At 30.9% G+C, this 12,181-nt stretch overlaps 1 protein-coding gene across 4 annotated transcripts in view; it reads left to right on the top strand.

The window, feature by feature from the left end:
* The window catches only part of LOC144372002 (lysine-specific demethylase 6A-like), a 197,716-nt gene extending 185,535 nt beyond the window's left edge, over positions 1-12,181 (top strand). For all 4 annotated transcript variants that reach the window (XM_078035390.1, XM_078035391.1, XM_078035394.1 and 1 more), the window contains 3 exons: positions 2,498-2,624; positions 5,202-5,372; positions 7,791-12,181. In XM_078035390.1, coding sequence (XP_077891516.1) covers positions 2,498-2,624; positions 5,202-5,372; positions 7,791-7,820 — 328 coding nt within the window. In that variant the 3' untranslated portion in view covers positions 7,821-12,181. The remainder of the gene's footprint in view (positions 1-2,497; positions 2,625-5,201; positions 5,373-7,790) is intronic.

The following is a 12,181-nucleotide window of genomic DNA, read 5'->3' as shown; positions in this document are numbered from 1 at the left end:
TTAGCAGGCAAGCAAGAAGTACATCCTTACTAGTCTATTTATAAGGTACATAAATAATCAAGTTCCATCCCCTTGTATTCTCAGGGATCTTATATCCTTCCACAAGATAATGCAGATTGTTAAGTTCATGTTAATCATGATTGATTCTAATGATTAAGAAGCAGCAGAAGCAACAGCTATTCCAGACTTTTTTTTAGCATTTATTTTTTTACATTAAATTTACTCTTAGTATTCTTCTCATATAGTCAATTTTTGTTTTTATGTGTCACTATGTGATGAATCAATGTGTACATTGCTTGTTTAAATCAGGTTAAATATACTGTCTTCTCAAACATTATTTATTTATTCATGGTGAAAACTTTCAAAGTTCTTTTTTATAGTATTTGTGTAAGTTGAGTATTGTTAAATATAGTCACCAACTGTGACATACCAGAACTTTTTGCTCCTAATTGTAACTTGCTATGCATTAATCTACTTTTTTTTCCCTTCTCTACCTCCTTTTTACTCTGTTCAGCCTCTGATAACCGCTGTTCTACTCTGATTAAATCGACTTTTTAATATTCCAACACAAGTGAGATCATGTGGTCTTTGTCTTTATGTACCTGGCTTATCTCACTTAAGAATGTATAGTTCTATCCTTGTTGCCACAATGACAAGATTTCAGAAATTCTTTTTTTATAGCTGAATAGTAATATTCCATTGTGTGTATATCAACCACATTTTCCTCATCCAGTCATCAGTTGATGAATAGGTTATTTTCCTTTCTTGGCTTTTGTGAGTAGTGCCGTAGTAAACCTTGGAGTACAGATATCTCCTTAACAGATTGATTTTCTTTCCTTTGGATTTATCTGGGTGATGGCTGGTTGGGTCCTACAATAGTTCTGTTTTAAATTTTCAGTTGATTTTTAGAAAACCTCCATATTGTTTTTCATAATGGCTTTAGTCAATCACTTTCCTACCAAGGGTTCTCTTTTCTCCACATTCTCACCAAAATTTGTTATCTTTTTTTTTTTAATAGCTACAAGGCAAGATTGTTCTCTCAGTACATGAATTGAGTGCCCCAAAATAATTCTAACTTATAGCCAAATGATTTTCAACAAAGGTGCTAATAAGAATATTCATCAGTAAAAAGACTGTCTTTTCAATAAATGTGGCTGAGAAAATTGGATATCCACATGGAAAATAATGACATTGGACCCCGGTCTCTTAACCGGTTACAAAAAACAACTCAAAGTGGATTAAAGATTCATTTCAAATGTGAGACTGGGTGTTATCATACTACTAGCAGAAACAAGGAAATGCTTTAAGACATTAGAATAGGCAAGATATTTTTGGACAAGGAACCTAAAAACATTCCATAGCAAAATTAGATGACTTCATTGAAGTATGGGCCATATATCTAAATTCATATTCTCAAAAGAAGACATACAGATGACCAATACCTGAAATAAATACATGGAAAAAATCACTATCAGAGAAATACAAATCAAAACTACAGTGAAGTAATTATCTCATTTTTTTTTGAAATATTACTCTCATACTAATTTTGAAGAATAAAAATAAAATTTTTTACTGGGACTGTAATTTAGTGAATAAAGCATATGCTTAAGCATAAATGCAGCCCTGTATTATTACTCCAAGTGAACACAATTCTGGGTTAACAGGTGGCGGAAAGTTTATTGTTCACATAGTTTTACTACTATAGGAGAAGGCAGAACATCTCTTGCTTCTTTAATTTGCTTATCATCTAATAAGATTCTGGTGACAGGGCTGGGGTTGTGGCTCGGTGGTAGAGCACTTGCCTAGCATGTGTGAGGCACTGGGTTTGATTCTCAGCACTGCATGCATAAATAAAAAACATAAAAGGTCTATCAAGAACTAAAAAAAAAAAAGATTATGGTGATAAACATACTCTTATCAGGATTAGTCAGTAAAGAATCAGCCTAAAGGGCTAGGGATGTGGCTCAAGCGGTAGTGCGCTTGCCTGGCATGCTCAGGGCACTGGGGTCGATCCTCAACATCACATAAAAATAAAAAATAAAGATATTGTGTCCATCTAAAACTAAAAAATAAAAACTAAAGAAAAAAAAAAGAATCAGCCCAAGTTGTAGCCACCCAGTGTCTGTTTCCATCCTGACGTTTTGAGTATTTAGTTGGGGGAGTTAGATTTTTTTATATTCAATTCTTGTTATACTAAAATACACAAAACTAAAAATTTGAGGAAACATCAAAACTACCTTTTTTTCATATTTTTTAAGCTATTTCATACATTCAAAAATTATTTCCTGTGAATAAGATAAGCCAAAGCATTAAGTCTTAAGCATAATGTTTAATTAATCTTTACCCAAAATCTTTTCTTTTAATCATTGTTCTCTGCCATAATTGAATAATTCTTATTTGTTTGATAATAGACTTATTTTGTATATTAGTTTATATAATTTAATTGTCATATTATTTTTTAATATAATATTGCTCTCACAATTTTTCTCCATGTTAGATATTGTCTTCTGAAAATTCTAAAGCAGTGTCAGTCATTGAGAGAAGCTCTTGTTGCAGCAGGAAAAGAGATTTTATGGCATGGGCGGACAAAAAATGAACCAGCTCATTACTGTAGCATCTGTGAGGTAAGTAAATTGTTCTTATTTTTGTTGTTTTGTTTTGGCTTTTCTAAATTCTGTTTTCTGTTCCTCCTTTCCCCTTTCATCACCTCCCCACTCTTCTCTTTTTCTTATTTACAAATTTGCCTATACCTTTTTGTAATGATTTTTACTGGAACCAGCTATTATGGCTACCATGATAAATTCTTATCTGAAGTAAAACATTTCAGTGATACATGTATTAACTTGGAAATCTCCTACAAACACATTCATGTAATAGATGCTTAGCAGATAATAATCATCTCAGATTTTAAAGTACAAAGAATGCATAGTAAGAGTATAGATGTAAACAAGCCATATTTATTCCTAGAAGATAGTATTAAGTCCATATATTAAGTGGATAGCCCAAAATCTGAAATGATCCAAATTTTAAATTTTATGAATATTGACATGATGTCACATGTGGAAAATCCCATACTTAACATTAAGGGCTTTAGTAAAAACATGGGCACAGTAAAAATAGTGTATAGAATTGCTTTTTGTCTATATGTGTAGTGAGTATCTAAGATATAAATGAATTTTGCATTTAGACTTGGGCGAAGGTATATCCTTAGGTATTTGCAAATATTCCAAAATCTCAAATTTCTAATATCTGTAAGGGATATTTAATTTGTATTTGTTCATTTTTCTGTTGAAAGATGTATAGAAACAAATGTGTGGTGGGTACTTTTAAGGATCTTACATTTTACTTGTAGGTGACAGATTATAAACATTTATACAATAATTATGACACAGATACAATGAATATGAAACTGAAAATATAGACAAATTATTAAACAGTGAGGAAAGTCATTTTCTTCTAACTTTGGCATGTTATGACCATACAGACTTATTAAAAATTAAATCTCTGAAGATTGTGCTAACTTCCAGCTGTCAAAATGGCTAAGGTTGGAGGTTTATAGAAAATCCATTAGGCTTTGAAAACACTCTAGGAGTGGAAGAAATACTAGGGTCTTTAGTAAAGTTGAGCAGTCAATCCACTGGACCTAAAAAATAGACTACAAATTCTTAAGTCTTTTAAGGGTAGGCTGAATGTATCTCACAGATCATCATGATTCATTGAAAAGCATTTATTATTTATTCTGAAAAATTAAAACTCACTAAGTTTTTTGAACAAAAAACCAAGATACACATTTCAAAGAGAAAAGTGATTGAAAATTGGAGAGTATTTATATAGAAAGCAAAATGATCCATTGTGAGATGGTTGGAACGTTCTTAAGACATGTTTTGTTCATGAAGAGACTAGACTATAAGGTAGCCCTAAAAATGCAAAAGAAAAAGGAGAGGTTGAAAAGTATGTAACAAGTATAATAACAAGACAGTTAATGAAGTGGAGAACAGTGACAAACCGGAGATACCAAATTTTTAACTCGGGCCACTAGACTATTGTTACAGCTTATAGATAGTAATGAAAAACCTTATAAATTCTGGAATTTAACAGAGCTACTCTAATATGACTTCAAGAAATGAGTTATCGTTGGGGAAATCAACAAGAAGTTAGAGAACCTCTTGACTAAGAAATTGAAGACACATTCTTAAAACTTGAGTGTCTGTAATTCTGAGATAAATTAATTAAATCCAATGATTTTCTATATCTTATTTAAAACAAGAGTCTTTTATTATGATAAATTCTAGTTAGTGCTTTGCTTCTGAAATTGAACAGATCTCTTTCCAATATTGAAAATAGAAACAGCTATTATGTACCATAAATATCCTTTATCCTGATTGAGCCTTTGTAATTCATCAATCTTTGTCTAAAAGATGAATTATTATCTTCTTATATATATGCTCACAAATACACTTCTTTTTGTACTTGCTTGAACACAGTTTGAACACAGTTTGTTACTTACCTAGGTTTCCCATTCTTGAAAGACTGATTATAATTACTCAAGTTTTTTGTTATTTTAGCTCTTATTAACACAGTTGTATCAGGTGCAGTGGTGCATACCTTTAATCTTAGCAACTCGGAATGCTGAGCAGGAGAATAATGAGTTCAAATCCAGCCTCAGCAAAAGTGAGGCACCAGCAACTCAGCAAGACGATGTCTCTAGAATACAAAAAAGGCTGGGACAGAGGGATGTGGTTTAGTGATTGAGTGCTCCTATTTCCAATTCCCAGTATCACAGTGTTAGTGAAATGCTCTAGAGATCAAAATATGAATAACATACAGTACCTCCTTTAGAGTTCAGGCTACGAGAGAAGAAAAACATGAGGGTAGACTATTATAAAAATACTACAAGGTAAATAATGATCATTTTTATTTAATTGCTCCCTGTCATTTGGAATAAAATAAAAAGAGGTTGTTCTTTATCAAACTTTGAGTTAATGTTCTTAGTCTCTAAATATATAACATTACCTTTGGATGTTGTATAAAATAGCATCTCACACATACAAGTATGATTTTTAAGCACTTGAATTTAACCCAAATCAATGCCTACAGTTTCATGTAAAAATACTATTTCATGGTGATACCAATGAGTAAAAAAATTTTGTTAGAATTCAGATGTCTCTATTTATTGTTCTTTTTCTCTTGTACAAAAATAGGTGGAAGTTTTTAATCTGCTTTTTGTCACTAATGAAAGCAATTCTCAGAGGACCTACAAAGTACATTGCCAAGATTGTGCGCGAAAAACAAGTGGAAATTTGGAAAATTTTGTGGTGCTAGAACAGTACAAAATGGAGGATCTAATGCAAGTCTATGACCAGTTTACATTAGTAAGTGAATTTAACATAGCTGGTTTATGAAGCAGTAGTATTTGTTTTGTGTTACTTAGTAAATACAAGTTAATAATATATTAATCTTACAGATATGGTATAAAGAAAAATATTCTTCTCCTTCATACTTCAAAGTAATTTATGAATTTGAAATTGACATTTTTCCCTACTTAATAAAATGTCTGGCTGGGGATATGGCTCAGGCAGTAATGTGCTCGCCTGGCATGCGAAGGGCGCTGGGTTCAATCCTCAGCACCACACAGAAATAAAAAATAAAATAAAATAAGAAATATTTTGTTCAACTAAAATATAAATTTTTAAAAAAATAAAATACACTTGTTTTCCAAGCTAATTATTTATTTAAAAGGTAATCATTCCTGTAAGTATTGACCTTACGTGAATATTTGATGAACATTGACTAAATGGTTCAATATGTAACACCCATGTAATGTAATAATATTTAGAGTCAGTTGCAGAGTTTTGAATTTGGAACACTATTTCTTTGATATACCATTTATTTCTGGCTTTCAATGGCTTTTTATAAATAAAAATACAGAAAATAATTCATGAGTTATTAATACTGTCATATGACCTTTTGCTCTAAATTTAAAATAGTTCCTAATGGTTCTTATTTAATGACCTCTTATTTGAGGAAGAAAAGAACTTATATGGAATATATAATTTATGAGGAATAATCATAATTCAGTTATTAGGAGAATTTAAAGAAATTTTTCAGTTACTTTGAAATCAACTTTTTTTTAGTAGTGAAAAGGCTAGAGTTTAAGTATTTTTAAAAATTTGTCAAATTAATAAAATTCCAAAAGTGTTTTTAGAATAAGGTTATTATTTTATTTGTGAAAGAAGGTAATTGATTCACAACAAATGTTTTAAGGCCCAAGGGAGTCAACATCAAAGTTAATAATGGAAATAATAGTTATATAAAGCCAATCACTGGGAGGCTATTTCAAAGTCAAGGTCAGAAGTAATCTTCATATCTTTATTTCTAGAACTGCATTACTGGGAGTTATTTTTTTTTTTAAATCATCCTTTAATATGTGCTTTAGGTTACCAAATTGGGTCAAAAATAAAAGTACTCCAAAAGTAAGGAGAATAAATGTGTTAAGAAATTATTTTGCTGGCTAGGGTTATAGCTTGCCTTGCATGCATGAGGCCCTGAGTTTGATCCTCAGCACCATATAAAAATAAAGATATTGTGTCCATCTACAACTGGAAAAAAATTTAAAATGATAAAGAAATTATTTTGCTCATTAAATGGCATTCTCTTGTCAGTACAAGGAAGAAATTGGCTAAAAGTAACAGACTAAAACCTATTAAGTTAGAAAACAATTTCTTACTGGGTTCTTATTAATTTATAATTGATAGTATAGCTAAATTATTTTAATAAATAAATTTATTTTTTTAATAAAAATTGAGTATAAAGGATTGTGGATATAGCTCTTAGTTATCCAGTTGAAACATACTAGTTTTGGTTTAGCAGGACAGTTCAGGTATTTTTTTACACATGTATATTTTGCCATTCTAGCTTAGAATATTTGGTATACACAAAACAGTTGGAACTGATTTTTCAGCTGATTTGCAGTAGTAATGGTCACTTAGTTTTGTTGATATCTGAATAATGGCATTGTTTAGTAGCTCTGTATTTCCTAAGGAAGTACAAGACTTCTAGCTCTTTCATGACAAATTCGCCTCCTTCCGTAAGTTCTTTGATCTTCTCTGGATCCTTCACCTCTTTTTTTTTTTCTTTTTTGAGAGAGAGAAAGAAATTTTTTAATATTATTTTTTAGTATTTGGCAGACACAACATCTTTGTTTGTATGTGGTGCTAAGGATCAAACCTGGGCCACACGCATGCCAGGCGAGCGCTCTACCACTTGAGCCACATCCCCAGCCCCACATCTTTGTTTTTAAGGAAAATATCCTTCAAACGCCTTTTAAAATAGTCCCATCCAAGGTACAGCAGATTTTTATAAAGATTCAGTACTTCTCCTCTTAAAAAATTGGCCATTTTCGTTTAAATGGAAATTAATCCACTTTTATTCATAACATACTTCACCATTTCCAAACCTCAGAATCCGTAAAACAACAAAGCACCCCAGTGGCTATACTCTGGCACTTTCGGTAATGCTACAGCCTTAAGAGCCTCTGACCGCTCAGATTTCGCCCAAAAGTTTTTGACTTAAGTGATGAAGTATAAAGAATGATGGAGATAACGGTATAAGAGTAATGGGAAACAGATTCTAGTATACACAAGAAGAACATCTTACTTACCAAACTATTGAGATTTGCTGATTTTTTTCAAAGTTACTTTATGAAAATGTTATGTTGTTTATAGATATGAGCTACAAACATTCTTAATTTATATAATAAAATGATTTTACAACCTTATATTTCTTTTTAGGCTCCTTCATTATCATCTTCCTCATCTTAATATTGTTCCATGAACATGAGACCTTTCTGCTCTTCAGGAAATACCTGTATCACTGGTTTTATAGCTGTTTCATGAACTGCTGATTCAAAGTTATGTCTATGCAATGTTCCAAGAATAGAGGGTCAGTCAACTGGACAAGAAGAGCACTGCCTTTATTGCAAGACTCAGAAAGCTGACACAGGTGTATTTCAGAAAAATTGTCATCATCATATGTTTTATGTATGTATATCTGACAGAGCTGTCAGTAAGAACTAACTTTAAAAAATAACCTTTTTTATGCGTCTGCAATTTTAGGCTTATGGATAAATTTTCATCTGTATTTTACTCTTTCAGGATTTTCCTGGCATAAAAAATACTGTCCTAGGTGGTCATTCTTTGTAATATGACTAACAAATTTTTTTAAAATTTTGGACCAACTTTTTATTTTGGATGAGAAAGTTTTTTACCATTTTGATTTTCCTGTAATGTTTAGAGACCATGATGATTATCCTTTGGTTTCAAAATAAAACAGAAAATTAATCATCAAGATACAAAGATAATGGATTAGGTGTAGACTAAAGAATAAAATTCAGATTGTGATTTTCTTTCTAATCTTGATACAGATTTAAATTATTTATATAAATACATATTTATTGCTTGACAATATTTGTGGATGGAATGTTGTTATTTTTTCCAGATTTACTTGCCATTAAATACCAAGGAGTTCTGTACTTTTAAATACTACTCCTATTACATTTTCTATGTATAAATAAAACTGCTTACATTGTACAGAAACTTGTATTAAAATTGTTTAATGTTTAAAGGTTTTTCCACCATTATGAGTTTTAAAAAGCCTTTCTGTAAAAAACCCAGTTTGTGCTCATATCAAATCAAATGAATACATGTATTTTATATGTGTGAGTATGCACACATATGTATAGTGTATACAGAAATATCAATATATAATTGTATAAACAAAACAATTTTTAATTTTTTACATCTACAATAGTTTTTGAGGTGCCTATTATAAAAGAATTGCTTACCAAAAAAAAAGTTTGTTTATTTTTAAAGTTATGTCTTTCAGTCTCATTTATTAAGTTGCTGTTATTGCAATGATAGCCAATAAATAATTGCTGGCAAATGTATTTTTAATAACAGTAAAAATAGTAAGGATATTAAAGGGAACATTATAAATTGGATAAATCTTATTTTTCATTTAGAGGTTTTTAAATTGAAAAGATATTCAGAATGATGACTTATTTTAGAAATTAAACATATTAGCTGATTTATTTTTTAAAGTTAGATGACAAAATGATAGAAGGGAAAGAAAAGGGATTGGGAGTATTTTTAACAAGTTCTACAAAAACCTGTTTTTGTTGTTGTTGTTGTTTGGTTTGATATAGTACAGTGCAGTACTGGGGCCTGGAACCAGGGGCACTCAACCACTGAGCCACGTCTCCAACCCTTTTTTGTATTTTATTTAGAGTCAGGGTCTCACTGAGTTCCTGAGGGCCTCTTTAAATTGCTGAGGCTGGCTTTGAAATCATGATCCTTCTACCTCAGCCTTGGAGCTGCTGGGATTACAGACGTGCAACCACACCCAGCTGTATTGTCATTTTATCACTTGTTCTAAATGTTTTTTAAGAAACTTAAGTGATTAGTCACAATATTGTATAAATAAAGTTATATAACTTTCTAAAAAGAGAAGCTTTTTTTTTAATGCTCCTGGGAATTGGATTGAACTCAGGGCACTCAGTCACTGAGCCACATCCCCAGCCCAATTTTGTATTTTATTTAGAGACAGGGTCTCACTGAGTTGCTGAGCACCTCACTTTTGCTGAGGTTGGGTTTGAACTCTTAATTCTCCTGCCTCAACCTCCTGAGCTGTCTGGCAAGAAGCTTTAATCTTGTGTGAAAAATGTCTAGGTGATAGCATTAATGAAGCTTCTTCTCAATACAATTTTGAGATGTTTTTATATTTAGAAGTAATTTGAAGACTAAAGACATGGAGACATTTGATTGTTGAGTAATTTTTAAGTATTGAAACCCATGAGCTGTAATCACCTATATATTACTTTAGAAGAGAATAATTGCAGTTTTTCAGTAAATGAAGAGAAGTAGTAAATACCTCTGGATATTTTAAATGCCAATAGTCTTGTGTTTTTCTTATAAATCCTCTTGTTCAGAAATCATTGAGTCAGCCCAAACTTTTTTTCAACAAAAATTAAAAACAAACATGGAGAAAACAATTATAGAATACTAAAGCCATGCATGAAATTTTCTTACACTTTTTTCTTTTCATTACTCTCACAATATTATATCTTAACTTCTTAAGATGAATTTTTTACTACAGTTCATGTAAATTTAATTTACTATTTCTGGAGTTGAAAAAATGATATTTTTCTTTTACTACGTTTGGATTTATTAAAAATAATACTTTCACTTTTCAGAAGTTAGTATAAGTCTAATGGGTAGAATCAGGAAATAAGAAGCCTTAAATCAATATCACTTAAGTAGATGAAGATAACTGAAATCTTCAATTACCTACTTTCTTTTTATTACTTTATCATCATCCTTTCTAAGGGTGTTTACTTTTTGAAAGATACACATTCCTACTTTGTTTTGTTTTGTTCTTTAAAAATTGAAGAATAAAATGCTTTTTCATTTAAGCAAATGTTTATCATAATTAGTGTTAGGAACGATCCTAATCGAAAAATTTTCTAGAGCGACAATTATTTTTTCTTAAAATAAAGTAGGAACAGTGGGAAACTCAATAATATTCTTTTTTCTTTCTCAACTATTAAATACAAACTTACTGAAGTTTAGTTTCAATTTCTGCCACAATTGTGTCCTTCAACTTACTTGTGCTAGATTAAAAAACACAAGATTTGGCTTGTGTTTTTTAATCATTTTTTACATCATTATTTTTCCAAAGGAAAAAATTATAAAACAAGATCTTGAAAACACTGATATTTGGTTAACTGAGGTTTACAATCAAATAACATGATTTCTGCCTAAATGAAGATTTGTTCCTCAGAAACATGAGCCCTTTGTTTAGTCTTTAAATTACTATAATTTGTATTTTCCATTATTCATTTTCTTATTTAGTTTCTAATAAGTTGCAATATAGATATGATGTGAGATTGCCTCCCACCCTCAGTATCACAAACATTTTGCCATCCAATATCAGAGATTCATAGAAATACATCAGATAACAAGAATTGAGTTTTGCATTTGAGGATGGGTAGAGTAATCTGTGGTTCATACCTCTAAACACCTAAATAGCTGGCATAACTAAGGAATGAGAGAATTATCAGAAGATTAGTAAAGGGAACTCCTGGCTTAACCCCCTCTTATGTTAAGACTTTTATATTATCCTTACATCTAGTCATGAAAATGTTGAATGTTTTTAAACAGAAGTATATTATGAAAATTTCAAAATCTTCCTGTGTGGCACACTCTTATTTGTTCTTTACTTGCATGCCAGGGAATTGTTTATTTCTAAATATAGAAATTTTAAAATGGTTTGGGCTTTCATATTTATATCGTAGAATGGAAAAGTATAGACACAAATTTGGAAAACATTTTAAGAAATAAAGTTCACAGATTTCATTTCATCATCTTTCTAGATTTCATCATCTTTCTAGTGGACAGGAGTGCTTTTGATTTAAAAAAAATAATAAATTCCAAAAGAGTCAAAGCAGATGATTAGAATTACCTGGAGAATATTTAGGAAAATTTTAATCTGCTTAGATAGAAGAAAACAGGTGAATTAGCACAAGGTATCTGTGACATTACACTGAACTCTTTTTGTGAGATAATGTTCTAAAACCTGATTACCATAATTGAGGAAAGATTTTCAATTTGGATGGCTCTTTGTAGAAACACTGGAATGTGAGATTAGGTTTAGAAGATTACTGACTTAAAGCAACATTTTGTAGCATTTATCTAGTGTACGTTTTGAGGGAGATGGGATACCTGGGATTGATTTTATGGGCACCCATTGAGCCACATCCCCAGCCTTATCTTGTATTTCATTTACAGACAGGGTCTTACTGAGTTGCTTAATGCCTTACTTTTGCTGAGGCTAATTTTGAACTTGCCATTCTGACTCAGCCTGTACATACAGATATTCATGTCTCAGTATATGAAACCCAAAAAATGATATTTTGCTTTGAAAGAATATGTTTTATATGACTTAACCATTTATTGTATACTTGGAAAACATCATGCTAAAACCTTTGCACGTATTTCTTTGTTTAACCCTAACAGTGATCCCCGTAGGGCAATCTCAGTTGTTTGTTTGTTTCTATTTAATCAATAAAGAACTAAAGAATGGAGAGGTCAATAAAGATTCAAACTTGATCTGATTCTAGCATCAA

The sequence above is a fragment of the Ictidomys tridecemlineatus genome, chromosome Y (assembly GCF_052094955.1).
Source record: "Ictidomys tridecemlineatus isolate mIctTri1 chromosome Y, mIctTri1.hap1, whole genome shotgun sequence".
In the NCBI taxonomy this organism is placed as follows: domain Eukaryota; kingdom Metazoa; phylum Chordata; class Mammalia; order Rodentia; family Sciuridae; genus Ictidomys; species Ictidomys tridecemlineatus.
The sequence above is the reverse complement of the archived record's forward strand: the minus strand, read 5'-3'. Positions and strand labels throughout refer to the sequence as shown.